This window comes from Furipterus horrens, unplaced genomic scaffold (assembly GCF_987537825.1).
Source record: "Furipterus horrens unplaced genomic scaffold, mFurHor1.1.pri manual_scaffold_1, whole genome shotgun sequence".
In the NCBI taxonomy this organism is placed as follows: domain Eukaryota; kingdom Metazoa; phylum Chordata; class Mammalia; order Chiroptera; family Furipteridae; genus Furipterus; species Furipterus horrens.
The window spans coordinates 207,318,587-207,342,700 of NW_028327171.1; the positions used below are offsets into that span (position 1 = coordinate 207,318,587).

General features: G+C 46.3%; 1 protein-coding gene across 1 annotated transcript in view; it reads left to right on the forward strand.

The window, feature by feature from the left end:
• The window catches only part of SGPP2 (sphingosine-1-phosphate phosphatase 2), a 94,399-nt gene extending 72,027 nt beyond the window's left edge, over positions 1-22,372 (forward strand). Inside the window, exon 5 of the mRNA XM_090284609.1 lies at positions 21,117-22,372. Within this exon, the coding sequence (XP_090140735.1) occupies positions 21,117-21,668 (552 nt within the window). The 3' untranslated portion in view covers positions 21,669-22,372. The remainder of the gene's footprint in view (positions 1-21,116) is intronic.
• Positions 22,373-24,114: the final 1,742 nt, after the last annotated feature.

The window sequence follows — 24,114 nt, forward strand, 5'->3', positions numbered from 1 at the left end:
TCATTAGGCCTGAGTTGTTATGGTCTTCTTTCCTATTTAATTCTTAATGATAAATTTATTTGCTATTTGGATTATTGCTCAAGTAGGGTTATCTGCGTTTAAAGATCTGTCCACCCAGCCCTGGCTGGTGCGGCTCAGTACATTGAGTACTGGCCTGTAAACCAAAGGGTCGCTGGTTCGATTCCCAGTGAGGGCACATGCCTGGGTTGCAGGCCAGGTCCCCAGTTGGGGGCATGCCAGAGGCAACGGCGCATTGATGTCTCTCTCCCTCTCTTTCTCCTTCCCTTCCCCTCTCTCTAAAAATAAATAAATAAAATCTTAAAAAAATAAAGATCTGTGCACCCTTTTATGATATGAGGACTTTTCCTGGGCTGCCATGCTTGGCACAGTTACAGTTACATAGAACTTGAGGTTCCAGAGCCTGGGGCTGGTCATGGTTCACCATGGGCATCATAACTGGCACAAGAAAGATTTCTTTAGACAGGAAACAGGCCCTTGCCAATTGTGCTCCTGTCTGTCTGAAGCCCGAACATTACATTAGCAAAAGACCCCCATGGGAGTGGGGAAGGGCCACCCCTCACTGGCCTTCTTGTTTCTTCCTGGTGCCCTGGTACTGGGCACCACGGGAAAGTGGTGGGAGGGGGTGGCGGGCAGAGCCGTAGGGCAGACAGGCCGCAGGGAGAGTTTGTTGGAATGGGTGGAGGCAGAGACCTGGGAGGAGGTCAGCCCAGAGAGAGGGGGCTTGTGGCTGTGTGAGATCAGAGAGCAGCCCCAGGCTTTCCTCCTAAAAACGCGGGTCCTAACTCAGAGGTAAGCGGGGAGGTGTCAGGAGTGACTGGCATCAAGCGAGGCACAAAACTGAAGGGGTGCCAGACATGCATCAAGATAAATGGTTCAAGAAACCAAAATTAATGCAAAAAATACCCGTGATAAGCACCAGATGCACCTTTCAAATAAAGACCAGCTCTGACCCTGCATGACCTAGCTTCAGTGCCCCACCCTCATCCTGGCCCCAAGTCCCAGATCCGGAAAATACTGCAGAAGTGGGGGGCATGCTTACTGTTCTCACCGTGGCCTGTGCCTGCTGCCCCGTCCCACTGCACAGTGTATCTGGTGGCGTCTAAGACAGGGGGGAAAGGCATTCTCAATTTGCTACACCCCTGCTTCCCATTATGAAGTGGTTCCCTCCAAGTGCATCCACAGACTTAAATAAGGAGTAGGGAGAGCTTTCTTGGGGGTTTTGGTATTTCCTTTATCTGGGCCTACTTCTTAGCTTCCATAGGTGCTAATAAAAACTGATCTTGGGAACTCAGGTTAAAATAAAAACCACAGTAAACACAAGGATGTGGAGCTGCAGACGTGAAGAGGGCACAGAAAACGCACCTCAGTAAAAAAATGCAACGGCATGACTTTCTTTTCCTTTTAAAGTGGGTTGTGGGGATGGGGAAGCAGCTATTTGTGGCGGAGATCATTTAGGCTTCTCATTCAGATGCAAGCCACTCTTGGGAGCACCTGACCTGGAAGAAACCAGAGCCAGGGGCCTTAGCCCCGATTCCTCCCACTGCCATCCCATTCCCCCATCTGCGCTGGGGCTTCTTTAACATGCACAATGTTATTTCATAAAGATCTGAGACCCTGACTCAGGCCCAGGCCCCAGTCAGCACCGTAGGCAGGGCCCAAGGTCCAATGGTACCTAATTTCTAGTAGCAGAAGGGAGCAACTGGTTTTAATAGCCGGATAAAGTTAAATGGTGGGTTGGTAGTCATCTTTATTCAGCTGTAACTTAATAAGCTGGTGCCGGGTGCCAGGCTTGGAGCTAGATCTGGGAGATACTGAGGGAACAAAGCCTACCTCACCTGTCTGAGTCTTCGAGTTTCTTGATGGAGATAATGAGTAAGATCTGATTACTGAATATGACAAGTCCTATAAATGGAACAGCTGGATCGGGCTAAGGGGCCATGCCTCTCCTGGAGCCACTCACAATATCTGGGGACCACCCTGCCCTAATGGTTCTGAACCTTTGCCACATATTGGAATCCCATGAAAAGCGTTTTAAAAAATCTGGGGCTATTTGAACGTATGTTTATAGCAACAGCATCACTCACGATAGCCAAAAGGTGGAAGCAACCCAGGTGCCCATCCATACGAAGGGATGTTACTGGTCCTTAAAGAGGAAGGACATTTCTCACACATGCTACAGCTTGGACAGACCTTGAAGACGTGACACTTAAGTGAACTAACTGGTCACAAAAGGATGGATATCGTATGACCCTGCTTACATGAGACACTTGGAAGAGTCAAATTCGCAGAGACAGAAAGAGAACGGTGATTCCTGGGGCTGAGAGGAGGGGATGGGGAGCCGTTGTTTAATGGGAGCAGCGGTTTGGTGTGGGAAGAGGAAGAAGCTCTGAAGGTGGACGGTGGTGATGGTCGCCTAGTAGTGTGAGCGGGCTTAATGCCACTGAGCTGTGCACTTTGATGGTAAACTTTGGGTTATGTGTTTTGTTTTGTTTTGACCACAATTATATGGATACGAGGGCCCTGGGCATTGGCGTTTTTTCAAAGCTCCTCCGTTGATTTTAGTGGGAGAGGCTAACTAGCCTCTAGAGCGGGGCACGCGTGTGCTCCCGCGCACGGCCGGAGCTGGGGGGCAGGAGGAAGGCGGAGACGGCCCGTGCAGGCGCACGCAGCTGGGGTGCCTGCAGCGCGCGAGTCACCCCGGCGGTGCCTGCTGCACGCAAGCGGGTCTCAGTGCAGGGAAGGGGGGCAGGGTGCCTGCGGAGCTTATCTCATCCCTGATGCGATCACGCCCGTCCGAGGACGCGAGTTGCTGGGATGGCAGGGCTTCTGGCCGCGCTCCAGCTGACTCCTGGGCGGTCCCAGCGACGCAGGGGAGGCGCCGAACCTGCACGTACTGTCACGGTCCTGCCAGACCAGCTCTGCCGCCGCCGCTGCCGAACAAGACGCCTCCATAGACACTTGGGCATCCCCCTGGCTCCTCCCCTCCCGCACCCCGGCAGCCAGGTAGTGACCAAGCCGAATTAATTCTGACTCTGAGTTCTCACAGCTCTGCCAGGACGTTATTTCCAAACCTGCTCGGGCTGGTCCCTGCATGGAGAGGTTTCTCCGTCTCCTGCTGGGTGGGGATGAGGACACAGACGGTCCCAACAGCGAGCGGCTGCCATTGGGGACCCCGGGGGACTCGGCCTCTGAGAGAGGTCAGCCCTGCTCATGGGAAACAAGGAGATAAAACATGGGGGGCTCAGTGATATTCTTGAGCTGCTGAATAAGCCGCATCTGGGGTCGCCCTCTCTGTAGGCTCACTGTTCAAGGCAAAAGTTCCTTATGGCTCCAGGGGATTTTTATTTTTATTTATTTATTTTTTACTTTAGCTCACCGTGTAATTTATTATAGAGCATTGCTGTGACAATAGAGAACTGATAAAGCACTACATGCAGATTTGTCAGCTGTATGAATACTAGTGAATTTTAGATACTAGAGTAAGGCAGGAGGTGTGGGAGACTTCCCTGGGCTGGAGGCCCTCCCTTTTAGCACATCCCATGTTGGGGGCGCTTTCTGTGGGTCACTAGCTATCTCCTGCTCTTTCTGGCTAGGAAGAAAGCCAGGGGTTAGTGGGAATGTTCCAGAATGGAGCTACCCAGGATGATGGTAAGGCCCATAGCCGATGCCTGTATTACTTTCCTGTTGCTACCTAACAAATGATCACACATTTAGCAGCTTAACACAACACAAACTTACTACCTCACAGTTTCTGTGAAGAATCTGGGTACCAGTTAGCTGTGTCCTCTGAGCAGGGGCTCAGCCTCTGAAATCAAGGTGTCAGCCAGGGCTGTGATCTCACCTGTACTTCAAGGTTCTCTTCCAAGCGCAGATTGTTGACAGAATCCGGTTCCCACAGTTGTAGGACTACAGTCCCTGCTTTCTCACTGGCTGTTGGCCAGGAGCCACTCTGAGCTTCTAGGGGCTGCCCTGGGTCCTTGCCACTTGCCCCCTCATAGGCTCTCTCACACCGGACAGCTTGCTTCCTTCTTGAGGCCAGCAAGACTGTCTCTCTCTGACACATTGCCGTCTTTAAATCTGCTCACCTGATTAAGTCATGCCCGTGATTGATGGTCTTCCCTCTGGTTAATTCAAAGCCAGCTGAGTAGCAGACTAATCACAGGAGTGAAGTTTCATACATTCACAGGCTCTGCCCACACTCGGGGGGGGGGGGAAGATGCCCACCACACACCTCTGAGGTAGTCTCGGGTCCTGTCTCCAGCAAGAAGGTAAAATGGGGAGCAGATCATTCCCTGTCCTCCCCCCCCATTTCCTCCCAGTCTCCCTTTGCCTTTATTAAAAGTATATTTTATTGATTATGCTGTTACAGTTGTCCCAAGTTTTCCCTTTGCTCCTCTCCACCCAGTACCCTTCTTTCCTCCAACAGTCCCAGCCCCCTTAGTTCATGTCCATGGGTTGTGCCTGTATGTTCTTTGGCTTCTCCCTTTCGTATGTTATTTTTAACATCCTCCTGTCTATTTTTTACCTACAAATTATGCTTCTTAGTCCCTGCACCATTTCCCCATTCCTCCTTCTTCCCCCTCCCAGGTGATAACCCTCCAAATGATCTCCATACCTATGATTCTGTTCCTGTTCTGCTGTTTGCTTAGCTTGGTTCTCTTTTTATCTTTTAGATCTAGTTGTTGATAGCTGTGAGTTGGCTGTCATTTTAATATTAATAGTTTTAATTTTCTTCTTTTTCTTAAATAAGTCCCTTTAAATTTCATATAATAATGACTTGGTGATGATGAACTCCTTTAGCTTTACCTTGTTTGGAAAGTACTTTATCTGCCCTTCCATTCTAAATGATAGCTTTGCTGGATAGAGTAGTCTTGGTTGTAGGTCCTTGCTTTTCATCACTTTGAATACTTCATGCCAGTTCCTTCTTGCCTGCAAAGTGTCTTTTGTGAAATCAGCTGACAGTTTTATAGGAATCTCTTTGTAGGTAACTTTCTTCTTTTCTCTTGCTGCTTTTAAGATTCTCTCTTTATCTTTCACCTTTGGAATTTTAATTATGATGTGTCTTGATGTGGTCCTCTTTGGGTCTAGCTTGTTTGAGACTCTGTGCTTCCTGGACTTGTATGTCTCTCTCCTTTGTCAAATTTGGGAAGTTTCCCTTCATTATTTTTTCAAATAAATTTTCAATTTCTTGCTCTTCCTCTTCTTCTTCTGGCATGCCTATGATTCAGATGTTGGCATGTTTAAAGTTGTCCCAGAGATTCCTAAGCCTCTCCTCATTTTTTTCAATTCTTGTTTCTTCATTCTGTACTGGTTGAATGTTTATTTCTTCCTTATGTTCCAAATTGTTGATCTGAACCCTGGCTTCCTTCACTTCACCATTCATTTCTTGTGGATTTTCCTTCATTTCACTTAGCATAGCCTTCACTTCTTCCCTTCTGCATCTCCTGTACTCAAGCATATCTGTCAAGTCTGTGAGCATCTTTATCACCAGTGTTTTGAACTCTGCATCTTGTAGGTTGGCTAGCTCCTTGTCGCTTAGTTCTCCCACTGGAATCTTGATCTGTTTCCTCTTTTGGGCCATACTTCTTTGTTTCCTCATCTTGACAGGCTCCTGTGTTTGTTTGCCTCTGTGTCTTAGGTAGAGCTGTCACACCTGTTACATTGTAAAGGACAGAGCCTTAGGTATTCATCAGTGCAGGGTGACCTGTTTCACCACGTTGTGGTGCTGTATGCGGGGGAGGGGTCTGAGAGGAAACAATGCTGCTTGCTCAGCGCTCACCCCTTTTCCAGGCACTTCTCCCACTTTCATAGGGATTGGCACTCCTCCAGCTGTTGCCTTGGTTGTGGTTCCCAGAGTGGGTGGATTTGCAGACATTTTAGGATCATGGAGTCCTGCTAAAGAAATGGATTCCACCAAGAGACTGGCAGTTTCTGCCTCCTCCCCAACCCCCACTAGTTTTCACAGTCAGAAGCATTGAGGATTTATCTTCTCCGGTGCTAGAGCCATGAGCTGCACAATCTGGTCTGGGCCTGGGATCATTCCCCAGGTGTCCTTCCTGACTTTTATAACGTGTGACTGTGCTTTCTGCTGGCTGGCCATAGTTACTGCCTTCCTACCACCACTGCTGCCGCAGCACTGCATTCTCTCCTCCCCAGCTCCACCCCTCCAACCTGTCTGGGTGAGTATTCCTTCATTATATCTTTGTTTGTTGGACTTCCATGCAGTTCAATTTTCTGGTAGTTCTGGGTGTTTTTAGTTTTGAGGTACTTGTGTTCTTCTTATTGTGGAGGGTGGTGAAGCATGTCTGTCTATGCCTCCATCTTGGCTGAAAGTCCAGGTGAGTTTTTTTTGAAGTCTTATATTTTCCATCATGATAAGTATCCTAACTGATAACTTACAGAGATAGTATTCTGCTGTATTATATTGTTCTTGCACTGTTTGATCTGTGGAATTATATAAATATTAGATTTTATTTTCTCACTCATTTTCCCCTACAAATATTTTTCTAGTTTTGGTTTGAGTTGGAGAATGCTGAAAAGGCTTCTGAAAAATTATATGCAGACTGTACAAAACTGTGTTTAGGCTTTGGACTAGAGCATTTTTGGTTTCTTCAAATTCTTTGAAACTACTTAAAAATTTTTACTTCAAACTGCCTTACTTAATATGGAAAAGAAAGCTAATTGTAGTATAAATGAACACCACACTAAGGCTCTCTTTCTGTTACTCTCTGTTGGATGAGTTAGTCACTGAGATGCAAAGGGAATTTGGTTGTGTGTCTGAGTATCAGTCACCACATTTTTATGCCTACGTCTTCTCTTTACCTTGGAGAGAAATATTTTTACCCTAGAGAATTATTTCTAGTTTCAGAAATAATAGTTACAGATGGTAAAACATTCAACTTCTGTTGTTTGTTTAAGCAAAACAAATCATTGTTAACTAACCACCATAGGAGAGGTCCAGACAGCCATTGGCTGGGATGCTATAAAGGGACTCTCATGCCTCTGTATTAGCTGAATTGGAATCGGGGCTTAGCACAACTTCCAGCAAGAACTGCCCATGTTACGTATTCCTAACAAATATAAGCAAATTAATTTTTAATCTCCCTTCTCAACACTGTCCAAAAAGCCACATTTGGGGGCGCTGTTTTCTATCTGTCCTGTAGATGTGGGTACATAGGCTACAGGGAGCACCCTACCTCGAGGAGGGGGAGCTGGACTGAGCCTGTACAGCAGCCCACAGAAGAGGTACAAAGGCAGAAGTTGGTCAAAGCACCAGAATTGTGCGAAGGTCCATGGTTCCTACGGGGCTGCGAGCCAAAATCTAAAGAGCTGAAGCAGGCGTAGACTTGAATTCTTCCTGCTGTAACAGAAACTCATCGGCCTCTTGTCCTGTGGCCTGGGGCCGTGCCTCAGAAGCTGTGCCAGGGCGGCGTATGGTCAGACCTGAGGGAGCGTGAGAATTAACAGGCAATTAGCTGGATGGGGAGCGAGGGCAGGGAGCTCTCTGAAGCTCATGGCCTGGCAGCCAGGCCAGATGGGTGAGGCCTGCGGCTGCAGGGCTGGTTCACTGAGACTGAGTCAGCAGGAGAGGCGGCTCTGGGGGGCAGGTGGCTGACCTCAGTGGGAATGGCACTGAAGTGCCACTTACGGCCCGGAATGCTGCAGGGGAGGTTCAGGTAAGTTCTTCAAAGTCTAGGTTGTAGTGAGAATGCATCCACTTTTCCCAAGTAAATAGGAAAACAACCACATTGAAGTACAGGGCACAGATTCGAGATCTGGCAGCCCCATGGGTTGTGTTTGTGTTCCAGGCAAGTCCCCGTTTCTGGTGAAATAAGAATAAGGCACGGATTCAACCTCGCATAGATGCCAGTCTCCACGTGTTTCTTTCTCTTATTAGGTACTTGATTTTTGGATTGAATTGTGTGTTAGTTTCACTGAAGGGTGAAGTCTTTCTGTAAGCTTAGCATCGTACGTCTCTCTTAATGGAACAAGCTTATAAAATCAACTTTTATAAAATGAGTCAAACTTTCCCATTTATTTACACAATTTATTTTAAAAAGGTGTGTTAGCCCCTTTGGAAAATAGAAACACAAACTTCTGCCATGATGGTCACGGCTGCCGTGACGCTCCGAGAAATACAGGCACGCCCCTGCACTTGACTCTCATTGTAGCCCTCTAAATTATTGCTAGTTTGTTCTAGCAGGAGCGAAAGGAAAGAGAGGACAGGATTTGCTGTGATTGCTCAACTAGTCACCGACACCTGAGCATAAAGCCTTATTTCTGAATCAAATCCAATCCTAAGAGGAAAAGTCAGTCTAGTTCAATAAACTATCTCCTTCAGAGGCAGAAAAGAAGAATCTTACGTACGTAATATCAGTCACTCAAAGCCATGATGACAGGAGCCGGTCCCTCTACTTTCCACCTTCCAAATTCTGTAAGAGTGCTGCTTACTGGTGGAACCCAAATTCCAAAGGAGCCAAGAAAATGTCGTGTTTATCTTTCCCACATCTCAAGTTCAGCGGGGAGGTGAGAAAGGACACAGGGTGCCAGCTGACCATTTTCAACAGGCCTTGGGATCCCTTTCCTCATCGCCATCTACTCCCTGACAGGCATACTGTGGAGCGCTCTGCTTAGGATAATGTCCTAGCAGTGGGAGTTTTAGGGAAAACGCCATACATTTTACCAACAGAAATGGCTATGTGGATCTCCTGACCTCGGTTTGTTTTAATCTTAAATACAAATATTACTATTTCAGTAGATAAAAGGACACTTGAGAGATTTTCAATCAAACTCCCTTAAGTCATGTTGCATTTTAATGCATAAATGTCACTGTAGTAGCAGTAAGAGCAAGCAAGCTGTGACAGAGGCATATGGTTATGTTCATATCTGTCTGTCCCATTAGAATGTGTGTCCACTGAGGCTAAGAATCTGTCCCCAATTCCTAACAGAGATCCTAACAGCAAGTGCACAGTAAATGTCAAGGGGATTGTAATGGATATCATCTGTTATCTGTTTCTAAATCAAGCTTTCTGCTTTTATTTCTTTGTACTTTATTGAGTCAGATTTGACAAGATTCATCCATTAGTTTTTTTTTAATTAATTTGTTTGTTTACTTAATTTTAGAGAGAGGGGAAAGGAGAAAGAGAGGGACAGAAACATCACTGTGTGGTTGCCTCTCACTCGCGCCCCCAACTAGGGACCTGACGTGCAACCTAGTTTTGTGCCCTGACTGGGAATCGAACCAGCGACACTTGGCTCACAGGCTGATGCTCAGTCAACTGAGTCACACCAGCCAGGGTTTTTATCCATTAGTTTGACTATTAGATTCAGCATATTTTTTAACATTATTTTGTTTTGCTTGTAAGAATAAACTTTAACTTGTGTCATGCAACATTAAATGCCATTCAGGTATGGAGGCTGCATTTTCAGCTTCTAGAACACCTAGAGTTGGATGTGGCAGGGGTCTTGATGTGTGAGAAGCGACCACAGCGCAGTGGTCAGCAGCATGAAGCACCAGGGCTCTTTGAGAGACCGGTTCTTAGGCAAGAGGGAAGAATAACTGCAGACAGGTTGCTTCAGGCATGGAGGAGGAAGTTCTGCAGTTCCTCGTGGACTTGAGAATTTCATGAATAGAGAACCTGGTACCTGGTTTTTTTACTTTATTTTAACAGAACAACACTTAATATGGATTTTGGCACTAAGACAAATGCATGGGTTTCAAAGAGCTTATATATTTTGTCCTTTTATTGTTTGGGAATCAACTTTAAAATTCCCCCATCATTGATTTGCAACATTCTTCTTAGTTGCTTTAACGCTGCCTTCCAAATCTGACTGAAAAGGGACCCAAGTTCTCCACAGAATTAATACCCAACCATCCCTTCTCTGTGGTGCTGTTTCAAGATGAGAAATTCACCTTGAAGGGTTTAGGGAGTTGAGCTGGGCCGAGTTGCCCTTGGAGAGAAATGGTAGTATCTCAATATCCACAGTCGGCAAACGGACCCTTTATCCATCAGCCATAAAACTGCTTGAGACATGGTCTCATTACTAAAGTATGTCCTGTTGTTGATCTGATGAACACTAATCGGGGCCCAGCAGACGGAGACAGAGGAGTAAAGTAGCTGCCTTGCCTCTTATACTCTGAAAATCAGCTAAAGCTCTAGGACTTAATTTTAATCTCAAAATGTTACCAAGGTCTGTTTACGTAGGTCTGTGGGAATGTTCCTTGAAACATGCTCACTCAGGAAAGGAAATAAACACTTCACGCATCATGTTGTTAAATGCACACGGGGCTTCCTGTAAGTGCTGTACTTGAGTTTTTCAACCCCTGTAATCTCCACAACATTATTTCATGTGCATAGATCTGTAGCCCAGTTTGGTTTCCACGCCACACCCCTGAGCACGCGCCACACTTGTAAAAACAAAGGGTCATCCAAAGACCACAGTCTTGTTCCTCACAGAATCTGGACCTCACATCTCCATTTTAATAAAAGTACATGGCTTTACCTTGTTTTTACTTGACACAAAATGACAAGGAAGTGGCCATCTCTGTCACTTAGGTCATCCAGCCCCATCAGAGACCTTGTATGGCCATCTTGGACATTAATAGGAGTCTGCACAACAGGACTGATCTTTTTTAGTGTCCCGTAATCCCCAGTTGCCAGTGTGACCCAGGTTGCAAACTGTTTGGCACAGGGAGCCAGGACTCAAGGGTTCAAGCCCACATGCCCCAGCGTCAGGGACAAAGGACTGGGACAGATTTACTTTTGCTTCTAATGTGACACCCACATCACCAGGTCTACAAAGAATTTTCAGATCTTTCTCTTATCCCTCCTTGTGCACCAATGTTTGTACATCAGAACATCACTTTAGGATTTTCAAGGGTGGTTCTATCACTTTCAAGTATGGTATTCCTGTAATTCAGAAGGTTTTGATTTTACATGTTTCAAAAGAGCACTTCACAAGCCCAGACCCGCTGTGTTCAGCATGAGGAGCCTGCGTCGGCCGCTCCGATTTAGGGAGGTAAGATGGTCTGCCATTCACAGCGGGGTCTCCTGACCGCAGCCGCTGCATCACCCGGGAGCTTGTTAGAAATACACTCTCAGGCCCCACCTGGACCCACTGAATCAAGACCTACATTTTAACAAGCTTCCCACAGATTCTAATGCAAGTTATAGTTTGAAGGCATGGATGCTGTCTACACTCACGTCCCAGCAAATGTGGGGACAATGCCAATTAAATTTCAACCTGCATGGGACCGTTCAACAATGACATTGCGTCAGACATGGTTCTCTTCTGTTCTCTTGTCGCGCAGGGGCCCCTCTGCCCATCCAGATTTGAGAAGAATCACTTAAATGTTTGACAGTGCCTTTCGTGTCTTCTAGCAAACTGCCCTTCCCTGTATTTGTCATTCTGCCGCCTGCTTAGCAGCTGTTGCAGATGCTGTTATAACCTGCCTGGAAGCTTGTTTCAGCTAATGTCACAATCCCCTGGGCCTGCTGAAGCTGTTATAGCTAAAGCTGGTCATGTTAATGTGAATCATGGGTGGGAAATTTTGCGTTTCATGAAGCGCTACTGTTTGAACTTGTTAGATTCTGTGAAGCCAAGACAAGCAAGCGATTATTTCCTAAATCATGCTGTATATGGAATAGAGTTTAAAAATATATAGTATAGCTAAACACCTTTCTCGTTAATATTATAAAAGCATGTGGTAATACCTTATTATACCATCACATTAAAAAAACATAATACCTGCCTTATTTACTTTTTTAGCACACCAGTGCCATTAGAATATACAAAAGAAACAAGATAAAATTATAATTGTTATTATATGGAATATGCATATTTAACCATTGAGGATAATTAGTCATATGAATAAACATTGAAATAATTATCTACTTGCTAGACCATAATTTTTAAATGGTAAAATCATAACCCTTGCCCAAATATAAAATGAATAGGTGTCAAAGATTTTAGTCAACTCGTTAATTAGTGAAGGAACCAATAATATGTAAAAAGAACTAAATATTCACATACAATGTAATGAAGAAATCATACATTAAAATTGCTGGGTTATATACAAAACTGGTTACTGTCCTACAAACTGTAACCTTTGGAGTCATTTCCACTGAACAGAAATGATTTGCATCACTACCGAACAAAATTCTATTAGCTGTCACTTCACTAAGTTTGAGACCTTTAGTGAATAGTAAACAGTGACTTCAACAAAGTGTTTTCCCACCTAGAATCCATGGGTAGCCTTTGCCCCCATATGGCATTGAAATATTTTTTGTCTTATAGCCAAGTTTTACATAATTTTCTTTTTTTTAATTAATTAATTATTTATTTTTTTGTTTATTTTTAGAGAGAAGGGAAAGGAGAAAGAGAGGGAGAGAAACATGACTGTGTGGTTGCCTCTCACTCATGCCCCCAACTGGGGACCTGACGTGCAACCTAGTCATGTGCCCTGACTGGGATTCGAACCAGTGACACTTGGCTCGCAGGCTGATGCTCAATCCACTGAGCCACAGCAGCCAGGGCTTACATAATTTTTTTTAACACACTCACAGAAAACCTATTTTTGTTGAAGTGTCACCATAATTTTTCATGAAGATTTAAATATGCTTGGCTTTCAAGCAGGCATTTCTTCCCAGATTGCGGAGGGTAAAAGCTGGCACTTGCTTTTCTAACTCACAGAGTTACTCCTGAGCTTCAGTGAGTTCTCAAAAAGTCTTTTGCAAAGCCTTCTCCTTATTGTTGTAGATTGCCATGCCGTGTGATCCTTAGCCCTAGATCTGTGCTCAGATCTCTTGAGACTCTCTGAGGAGTGTCATGACACAGAAAGGAGAGGCATCAGGGCCAGAGTGCCCACTCAAGGCCATGTATATCAGGACATTCTGCTGCTCACGCTCACACCACGTGGCAAGGAAAATCTGCTTCCTGCTTCTGACTGATCCCTTTGCATATTGGTGTGTTTCGGCTGGAAATTAATATTTTTTAAATATAAGCATTCACACTTCCCCCATATATATGCTAATGACATGACATGTAGGTTTCTCTCTGCAATCATTTGCATTCATATTTATGAACCATGCACCCCTCTTGCCATTTGGCTTCGATTGAATTTCATCTGCATTATTCTCAGAAATTCAATTAATTGTGAGCTAGCATGAAGACCTGTAAGTCTTCTGAAGGTGTTATCTAGGAAACATTGGTTGGTCTATAAGTGCAAATTATTTTCTAGAATAACTGTACTGTGGTTGGAGGGGGGTTGGTTTTTGTTGGTGGTGTTTTAGTTTGTTTTATTGTTGGGCTCTCTCTGCTCACATTCAGAGCATTTGCTGCATCTGCAAAGAGGTGGGTCTTGGCTTTTACTCTGATCCTGGCAAAGGCAGTGAGGGAGATCCAAGAGGGCCCTTCAACATTCTCAGCAGGGGACCTAGCAGAGGGGAAGATGCCAGAATCGTAGAGTTTGCAGCATAAATAGTTCCAAGATCTGAATGCATTCCTTCCTAACAATTGAATGAATGGGTCTGTTCGGGCCCCTTCTTTCTAGTTAGCTAATCTTGTGTTGTGTTGGTCTGCTCAAAAGCATTCTTCACTGAAGATGTTTGGAGATAGAATGTAAATGTGTCCCTGTAAACTGCATAAGGGAATGTGATGTAAGGTCAGAAATCACAGATGCTGGGAGGACTCAGGGTTAGGGCCCGCTGTTGAAGTATCTAGGGATGTTTACCAAAAGGAGAGTTTCTGTTTGGCTCAGTAAGAACACTATTTCATGTGTATATATAATAATCCACTAAACTTTGTTCTGATGCTTGTGAGGGCTCTATTAGCATTCTTTCCTGAACACCTTTGGCCTGTATTATTTTCTGTAATGATATATAATAAAACTTAAACTTTTATTTGAATACTAAGTTTTATAACTGATGTGAAAATAGGTACATCAATCAAAGGGATTTAGATCTTTCTGCACTTTATCCTTAGAAAACATTAGTTTCGTGCAATGATTTCTTCTCAAGATAATTTAGAAGACTTTCTTTAAACCTTGGATGGTAAATTGAATTAAAGATTGATTGTATTTCAAACAACATGATCTTTAGGGTTGGACTGGCAATGTATCTTATATGCTTTGGATTTAAATATTACAGCATGGAGGAATGATATGTTGATTATCATATAGGTTCTTGGGGGCTTTCATTTTTTTGGCATGATGTGAAAACTTATAAGCATTCGTTATTTCTATTTTATGTCTATTTTGAAACATTTTTATTTTAATATCCTAATTTCTTCTCCTTGATTGCATTTTTATTATAATAAAACCAATAGGCATTGACTGTAGAAAATTTAGAGAATACTGCAAAGCATGGACAAGATAATCATCACCTATAATATCCAAACAGAAAAAAAGTATTCAATATTTTGGTTTATCTTTTTTTGATATCTTACCCATGCATGCAACTATATACTATATGAAGTTAAGATCATCCTTTATGTAAAGTTTATATTCTGCTTGCTATATCTCATTTACTATGGTTGACTACTTTGAAACCCTTCCCCTGCCCCCCCCCAAAACACCAAGGTTGCAGAAATGTATCTTTGCAAGTGGAAAATGTTCCTGTTATGTTATTAGAAAAGAAAGGCATGTGTATTTTTATCTTACTTTTTCTGTGCCAAATGGATGACCATGCATGCAGTTCTGAAGAAATCACCTCCCGATTTCAAATTTGCCAAAAACAAAATAGCAGTTCCAATTCCAAGATGGAGATCTGCGAGCTTTTATAGTTTCTGTGAATTTAGTCGCTTGAAAATAATTAATGTAAAAAGTTGCTCAAGAATTTTCAAGCACAACAGTTATTTTTAGAAGCTGTTTAGAATAGTTTTTTTTATTACAGATGTAGAGCCCCAAATTAGAAATCTCACGAGCGATGGTCCAAGTATTTTCCTTACAAAAATACCTAAGTGTCTTTTTATCACCTTTTATGGGTAAAAATCCAACTGTGTGGCTAGAAGAGAAAACCACACCAGCAGCCATGTTGACTAAAATTACTTCTGTCTCAAATGCTGGGTCTGCGGACCAAAATAGTCTAGTTTCCTGAAGCACCGAAGATGAACAAAATTAGCTTAGAATGTTCCAACCAGATGTCTGGGAATGTGGTAAGTGTGCCTGCAAAGGGAGACCGGGAAGGAAGACTTGTTTTCCTTCATGTACTGAAACACCGCACAGTCAGCACTGCGGCCAGTCAGGGTGTGAGCAAGGCGTTGAAGTCTCCCACACTAGGACCACATGTCTGCCGCATGTTAGGCGCCATGCTGGGAACCTAGAGGAATAGTGCGAACATGCAGGAGAACTCATCCTGACTGCCCAGAGTTTTAAAATCTGCTCGGGGGGGAAGCGTGGGAACAGAGAACCCGCAGCAACGGCGGGCGTAAGGGAGAGTGCCTCCACGCTCAGTCCTGGGAGCGGTCCTTCCCAGCTGTGCTGGGACATGAAGGGATTCGGGAAAGGAAGGAGCTTTTGAGCTGAGTTTTAGGTGAACTGATGAAGTGCGCTATACCTCAAAGGACAAAAGTGTGATGATAAAACTCTACGAGGCACGTGTAGGAAAAGTAGACCTCCCTGAACGGCCCAGAAAGTAGTCAGAGAAAACCCCGGAACGAGAGCTTCGTTCAGCCCGCAGCGCGCAGGGCCCTGACTCTTGACTGGCAGGCCGATACTTCCCAGCGTCGTTTTCTTTGTTTTCTGTCGAGAGCCGCTACATCAGCACTGCCTCGGAGTGTGAGATACGGGCTCCCGGCCATGCTTCAGATCAGAACTGGCGGGCACCCCCCCCTCCCCCGCAGCTGCGTCTGCACATCTGTCTAGGCGATCCCAGAGCACACTAGCACTGGGGACACATTGGCTATGGCAGCCACCGGGAAGGCGGGCAGCGGACTCTGGCGCGGGAGAAGAGCTGGCGGGAGGCGAGATGAAGTCCGAACTCTGCGGGCAGGAGCGGGAGCTTGTGAATGAATGAAGCAGGAGTTCGTGCCACACGGGCTGGCGCGCGTGGGTGCCGAGAGGAAGGAACAGTCTGATGTCGCCTCGGGATTTTGAGCCTCCATGACCAGGGTGCCTGTGGTGTCACCCACAGAAATATGTGTATAAGAATTCCCCTGAGCACCTGCAGAGCCACTCTGCAAAACTTTTATCTCCACCCCCATAGAAACGCCGCCACAAAATATTTCTGGAGTTTTCCACAGGAGCCTCAAGTGAACCTGCATGACACCCCTGGAGCTAGTGTCTCTCTGTCTGACGCCCCAGTGACAAGATGGCTTTGCTGGCTCCCTGGCTCTCACCCGGGCTGTGACCGTGGGCACCTCGGTCTTGCCCGCTGCCCTCCAGGCCCTGCAGCTCCCTGAGCTCGGCAGTAGCCGTGCGGCCAGCTGGTCTGGGAGAGGCTGCCGTTGCTGCGTGCTGCGGTCCCTGCCCTGCTGATCTGCACATTGTCAGCCAGGCACAGCAGGCTGGCGGCTGTGACTCTGGTTCGGTGGCCATAGTGGATGACACAGGTGCTCTGCCCTTGACCTGCCAGGTGGGATCAGAAGTGCCCCCCGGAAGCACGGTGGCCTAGGGGTCAAGAAAGAATAGATTGTTCCCTTTGGAGAGCCTTCGGCCAGAGGGGTTTCAAAGCAACGCTATCTAGCTCTGCGTCTTCTAGGTGGAGGCAAAATGAGCCTTGCATCCTCTCTGACTTCCTTAGGACTCAGACGGAGTCCAGTGAGGCTGCGGGAGACGATCTGAGTGGCAGAGTCTCCTCCCCACGCCGAGAGCCAAGAGGCTATTCGGGTCCTGAGCTCAGTGTGCCTGGTTTCTTCCTCCCCTCAAAATGCATGTTCCTTTAAAACAGACAAGATGCCCTGAGTCGTCAGCAAGTGACGCTTCGGCAGGCCACTCCGCCCTAACACACACACTTACCTACCGTACACCTCCAGTGCCCTACACGAGACACTGCTAGGCTCACCTGGGATTCCCCATCCTGTGTGGGAATTGAAAGGCAGATCCTGTCTGGAGCAGGAGAGGCCAAGCTTTATCTCACTTAAGCATTTTAAAGAGGCAATGTATTTATGTGATATAAAACTCAGAAGGCATGTAGCGGTACCCTAAGAAAAGTCTGCTTCCCAACTCTGCCCCCCCTCATTTAAGTGAACCTGTTTTGTGTATTCAAGTAAAAATGTATCTATTCTCCCGCCATTTTAAAATGGAAATGAGAGCACACTATATAGAGACTGTTCTGCATCATGCTTTTTAAAATTCCACGTTAGAGCCTCCCCACCCTTGCCAGCTATTGCGCGCTCCACCGTGTGGCCGTACCGTGGGTGGATTTAACTGGTCCCTCCAGGTGAAACTCAGCATGTTTCCAGGCTCTTGCCATTGCAAGCAAACTACAGTGGACAAGTTATAAATGCTTCGTTTCAGATGTGGGCCAAGTGTATCTCTGTGGTCCAGTCCCAGTTTGAGATTACGGTTCAATGAACTTGTAATTTTTTAAATATTGCCAAGTTCTTCCCCATAAGGGATGTGTCATTTTACATTCCCATGACCCATAGACAAATTCTCCCTCCACCCCCCTGTGTCGTCAACAAAATGTTGTCACACTTTTGGATAACTGGTAGCGCTGATAGGTGAGGGGTGCATCCTCAGCAGGGTCTGGGTGGGGGCGGGGAGAGTACACGCTGGGAACGTCGGGGTCCAGCACGCTGCTTTACGCACTGCAGCAGACGCTCAGCAGTGCTGCTCCGTGTCTAAAAGCCCACTAGCCTTTTAGTTTTTGTTTGAAATGCAATTTTAAATTATTCCCTAAAGTAACCGCAACATTGACTCTTTGGGGTGCATAGTTCTATGGACTTCCAGTTCCGTTACCCCAAACCTCCCTCGTGCTCCCTCTGTGTAGGCACGCTCTCCGCTCCCCCTCTAGACCCTGGTGACCATGATCCCTTCTCCGTCGCTGAACTCATACCTTTTAGCGCCTTTCATGTAAGTGCGCCCGTGTAGTACCTAGCTCTTAGAGACCGGCTATTTCCGCTCTGCGTAATTGCCTGGAGAGTTCAAGCTGTTGGTGTGCATCCGTACTTGGAGGCTTTTTGTTGCTGGGGAGTAACCCACCGGATGATTGTAGCGCTGCTTACGTGTTCACGCACTGAATGGCGTTGCGGCTGTTTGCAGGTTTTTCGATTATTATTAATAGAGCTGGTATAAGCATTCGTGTCCAGTTTTTGTGTGAACATAAGTTTTCACTTCTCAGCATAATTTTCACTTGTTATTAGTCAGTTTAAGTACATCTCCATGTGTTTAAGGGGTATTCATAGTTCCTTTTCTATAGAATGTTCATTTCCTTGACTCATTTTTCTTTTTGGTGGTCAGTGATTTTTATTTTAGACAAGTTGGTTTGGGGGGTTAATGGGACATCTGGATGAAAATGTCAAGCATTCTGTTAAAAACTGTAGGCCTGAGGTTTGAGGGAGACACCTGAAGACATAGATCTGAGCGTCACATAGGTAGAGAATGGATGATGAAGCCATAGAATTACACAAGCCCTTCATGGGGAAAACACGCAAAGCTTGAAGACAGCATCGATAGCAATGCCCATGTTTAGGATGTGGAAACAGGAGAAAGATCTAAAGGAGAGACGAGTTAGAGGTCAGAGAAGAGCCAGAGTGGTGCAGGGTAACACTAACAGGAGAGGCGTATTAAAGGTCTGCTAGTCCTGGATGGCATGGCTTAGTGGGTTGAGCATTGCCCCACAAAGCAAAGGCTTGTAGATTTGATTCCTGGCCAGGGCACACGCCTGGGTTGTGGCCTGTCACTAGTTGGGGTACCTGCAACCAGTGTTTCTTTTACACATTGATGTTTCCCTCCTTCTCTTTCTCTCTCCCTGCCCTTCTCTCTAAAAATAAATAAATAAAATCTTTAAAAAAAAAATAAAGGTGCTAAATAAAAAGGTGTAAATACACAGGACAGTGTCCAGAAGAAGACCATCTCTTTCCAAGGATTCCAAGCCAAAGCCAACAACTCATCCTGATTGTGGTAGCTTAGGTCACAAGCCCACCCCGACACCAAATAGGGTCACCAGGAGATACAATGCGTTGATTGGCCTACCTGGGTCATGTCAACTCCATGATTTCCCAGAACGCTGTGGATCCCCAAGGGAAAATACAAGGCTACTGAGGGAAAAAGAAAACAACCAACCAGTGTCTATAAGTGGCCTTTGAAAATGGTGTATCATCTAAATCTAGGAATTTAAATGGCACTTGTGTTTCAAGTTGAAGAAGTGGAGGCAACTGGTATAGAAAATGCAGTCCAAGAGTAGGGCTTAATTTTGGTAATCAGGATGCTTAACTGAGGCATTTTTTCCTTTTTCCAAAAATAAGTCCACATTGGTGCATATTCATAGGCACGGGGAAAGGAATCCTGGGAAGGGAGACCCTGGAGATTAGAAAGCCTGCCCCTGGGGCTAATTGGAGAGAAAGATGATGACAAGTAAGAGCAGGTGGAGCTGCACGGCTTCCTCTGAGGAGGCAGGTGGTGCCTCCATCCACTCTGCTCCTCCATCTGTTATCCCCACTGCAGTCAGAACGGTCTTTTAAAGCGAAAATCTCCGTATGTTGGTGCCAGTGAGAGCTTCATGTTACTCTCGGGGTGTCGTCCCCATGAAGCGGACTGGACTTCAGGGCCGTATGGAGGTGTCTACTGCGTATGTTTGCACTCTCTCCTCCTGCCCCAAAGGACCACCAAGATCCACACAAGCTAGCCTTGTTCCTTCTTCAATAACAGAATCGTCTGTCTCTCTGCCAGACTGTAAGTCCTGATGGGCACAGACTGTATCTGTCTCATAGCAGATCCCCTAGCACGGTGTCTGGCATACAGCAGGCACTCATTACGTGTTCATCGGAAGGATGAATGGACATTCGCTAATCTTGAAATCTGCCATAGCCTCAGTGATTTTTTTCCTAAGGTCTAATCCTCACTCATTGTTTGAGATGTCATTCTATTAGAAAGTAAGCAAGAGAAACAATGATGTTATTATAAAATGAAACATCAGGCCTTTAGAATTCTATCTGATATATATACGGGAAAAAAATGGAAGGCAATATGCCAACATATAGACAGGGTTGACTCTAGGTAGTGGAAATAAGGATCTACTTTTTTCTTATACTTTTCAGTGTTTTCCAGATTTCCAAAATGCATAAGTATTATTTTCTAGTGTCTTCCAGATTTTCCAAATGCATTGGGGAAATGTTTGAAATTTTCCAACTGTAAACTTTCAAAACAACCCATGTGAGACTTTGTAACAAAACCACAGCAAGCCCCTCATTCCGACTCAGATGTATTCCTCTGTTGCTTACACTGACTTCATCTTCTAATAGATTTTGCAATGAGAACACCAAAGGAAAAATAAGATGGATGATATTAAGGGGTTAAAGAGGTTTTAAACAGGCATTTAGGGAAGAAAGAAAAGGAGGGAGGAAAAGAGGGAGGAAAGGAAGGAGGGAAAAGAAAAGCGCAGTCTAAAATGCAGTGAAGAAGGACTGATCAAAGCAAGTGTGGTGCAGCCATGCCGTGAACATGTGGCATGGTGGCGCTCTGGCCACCGCACCCAGCATGTCTGCTCAGCCCGCCCCAAAGAGAGGATCCCGGGGGATGAGCACCGTGTGGCCGCTGCCCTGGTGGCCCCCTGCCGCCCGCCCACTGCAGCCCCAACCGCCGCCAGCCAGGAAGGGATGCTGCCACCTCTGAAGATCACAACAGTCCTTGTCATATGACATTCAGTCAAAAGTGATAGAAGGTCGAAGGAGTCGTGTGATCATAGCTATGTGTTAAGAAAACAAATACAGAATTTCTTCCAAAAGAGAAAAACTGGAAGAAAATGCATCGCATGAATAGCATGATCATTGTTTGTATTATTCCTATTTTCAGTTTTTCACTCCTCTACATTTTTCAAACATGCATTTAAAAAGTACAATGTAAAAATTGTACTTTAAATGTCAGACCAACTGTCGTTCAGACAAAATTACACCTGCTCTCACTGGCTGACGCGTTCTCTTCTCTCGTCCCGCAGGATGTGCTGGGTGGCGTCCTCATCACTGCGGTCCTCATCGTCCTCACCTACCCCGCTTGGACCCTCATCGATCGCCTGGACTCGGCCAGCCCCCTTTTCCCCGTGTGTGTCATAGTGGTGCCGTTCTTCTTGTGTTACAATTACCCCGTGTCCGACTACTACAGCCCAACCAGAGCCGACACCACCACCATTCTCGCCGCCGGGGCCGGGGTGACCATAGGGTTCTGGATCAATCATTTCTTCCAGCTCGTGTCTGAGCCCCCAGAGTCTCTGCCTGCTGCTCAGCACATCCCACCGCTCTCTGCTGACATGTTGCTCTTGGCTCTGATCAAATTCACGGTGGGGATTGCGCTGATCCTCCTGGTTCGTCAACTTGTACAAAAGCTCTCCCTGCAAGTATTGTACTCATGGTTCAGGGTGGTCACCAGGAACAAGGAGGCCAGGCGGAGACTGGAGATCGAAGTGCCTTACAAGTTTGTCACCTACACGTCTGTTGGCATCTGTGCGACCACCATTGTGCCGATGCTGCACAGGTTTTTGGGATTACCCTGAGCCTCAGGCAGCTGGAAGTTAGCCCACTGGACAAGAGCCAAGACACAGGGAAGTTGTTGGGTGCCCAAGTGTTGACAACACATTTTGTTTTGCAAAAATTTTTTAAGTCGCGTGTCTGTTTTGCCGAGATCCATGATAAATGCTGTGACTGTGCAGGGGGAAAAATTGTCTCATAGGAGCCATCAGTCCAGAAGGGTCACACTGCATGTGAAGCGAGGCTAAAACCCACAGTCAAGTTCTTGAAGGGTCCCCACCCTCCCTGTCTGTTAAGTTGAACTCTAGATCAAGTCAAGGGCTGGTGGGAATGTTGGGCCCCAGCCCCACTGGGCTCTGGAGAGATGGGCAGGGTCTGGGAGACTGGAGGGCGAGCCTTTCTCCCCAGTTATGACCTTGCCCAGTATTGAGTCTTATTTCCTGAACTGGGACTCTGGAGAAAGGGTGGCACCCTGTAAAACCACATTCCTTAGGGTGACTTTCTTGTTATTATGATCAAATTAGGCTGTGTCCCAGTCTCTGTAGGTGTGAATATTGAAATAGGGGTCTGCCCTTCCTGGTTTGTACATTTGAGGGGATCCAGGCACCATCACTATGCTCTCCTGATCCATGGAACCACCTGGCTGCTCCCGCCACACCGGGCAGCTGGGGGTGAGCCTTCCTCAAAAGCGGGTGCCCCTCAGCTTCTCTGAGTGTCCTACTCTCTCCTGCTTGGGATAAGCCCTCTGCCCACCTTCAGTTTTTCTTGCTTCCTCCACACGTAAAAGCGGATCAGCAGAGGAACGGAGAACGTAATTCTCCCTGGAGCCTGCACAGAGGGACTCAACCTCGCGGACGTTGCCCGATCCTGACATTGCCCCTCCATTTCCCAGTTACTTTCTGTAAACATGTATTTCTCATCTCCTACACAGAATCAGGTGCCCCCTCTCCATCTTCCCACCTCTTGTGTCTTGGCAGTTTTCAGGGTAATTAATGCAAGAGTAGCATCAGCCTCTTTTGGGAAAACAAGCCAACCAAACACAACAGCCTTTGCACGGAGGATGTGTCCTCAGGAGGGGCAGGAAGATGACCCATGCCAGAGGGTCCTCTCAAAGGACTCCTCTTCGGTTATTAAGAGTAAGGAACAAGTAGCAACAATTTTCTCAGAAATCAGTGTAAATATGTAGTTAAGTACCTTTTGCGGTCCTGCGCCTGAGCCACTGCAGCCATGATTTATAATCCTAACACCTCGTGGCCGTGAGCACATGGAGGAAAACGGGGTGCCTGGAAAGTTAGGTCTTATCTCTGCATCCAATGTGAAAACGGAAACCCTGTGCTTCCTGACCTCGAATATGTCCCCTGGCCTTACTGTTGGAACGATCGTTTGTATTTGACTTAGTGCTCCAGTTTCTTGAGAACAATTTTTAGTAAAACATCCTGTTCTTCCTTCAAATTCTCCTCACATTTTTCAGTTAAAGGCAGGGATGAAGATGGTTGCCGTCTGCCTCATTTTACATCACGCCGGTATTTGCGGTCCCAGGAGTGGAGGGGCTGGTACCTGGGGAGAGGCCAGCTGACAGGCCCTCCTGCCCTGACCCCCGCCCTGTGCAAATGGATGAGGCACTTTCCGTAACTCCCTTCCCCGAAGCCAAACCACTGAATAATTTCAGTTGATTTTTCTGAAGTCACCCGACTAAAGGGTCAGCCTTTGCCACTCGGATCCTCTGTCGTCACAGCAGTGGGTGTTGGCGATCACCTGTGTGCGCCTAGAACTCTTACTGCCTGTCTCTTCTGTTTTAAGTCCCAGCAGTAGGAAGGCCCGTCAGCTCTACTGACGTATCTGCAGTCTGGACCGAGCCATAGCACGTGAGAGAAGGACCAAGGGTTGTCATGGTGGTTCACTCTTTGAAGGATCTTATTTCGGCAGCTGGAGATAAAGACCCTGCACTGATGAGGCCAGGCTTGGAGTTTGTGCCCCTGCTTTGCCAGCCCTCCGTCCGTTTCTCACACGATTACAGACAGCCTCGCACCCTCTCGGGCTTTCTCCTCCGCCGTGCCCTTCAGAGTTTGCCTCGTTCTTCTTGAAGATATTTTGATTTTCTCTCTGGGGAAAGACTGCCCCCTGCTGGTTTACCCTGCGTCTTGGTCCAAAGCCCCTTTCTTGCTCTAAGAAGTTCAAACATGATTGTTAAAAATTATTCATACTGAAGAAAAATCAATAGGATTCAGAAATTTGAAAAATGCAACTACCATCAAAAAAATTTTTTTTACACCATGATGTATCCAGTCCAAGCTGAAGATCTGCGCCGTGGCCAGCCCTGCGTTCGGAACCTGGGACGCCGCAGCCCTCGAGTCCACTGGCCCCTCCGGGAGCCTCGGGGCGACAACACGCCCTTTCCCCGCCTGTCCCGGCGTCCTGCGCCCAGCCCAGCGCCGCTCTGGCCCAGGGCGTCCCTTCTGGAACCATCCCTCT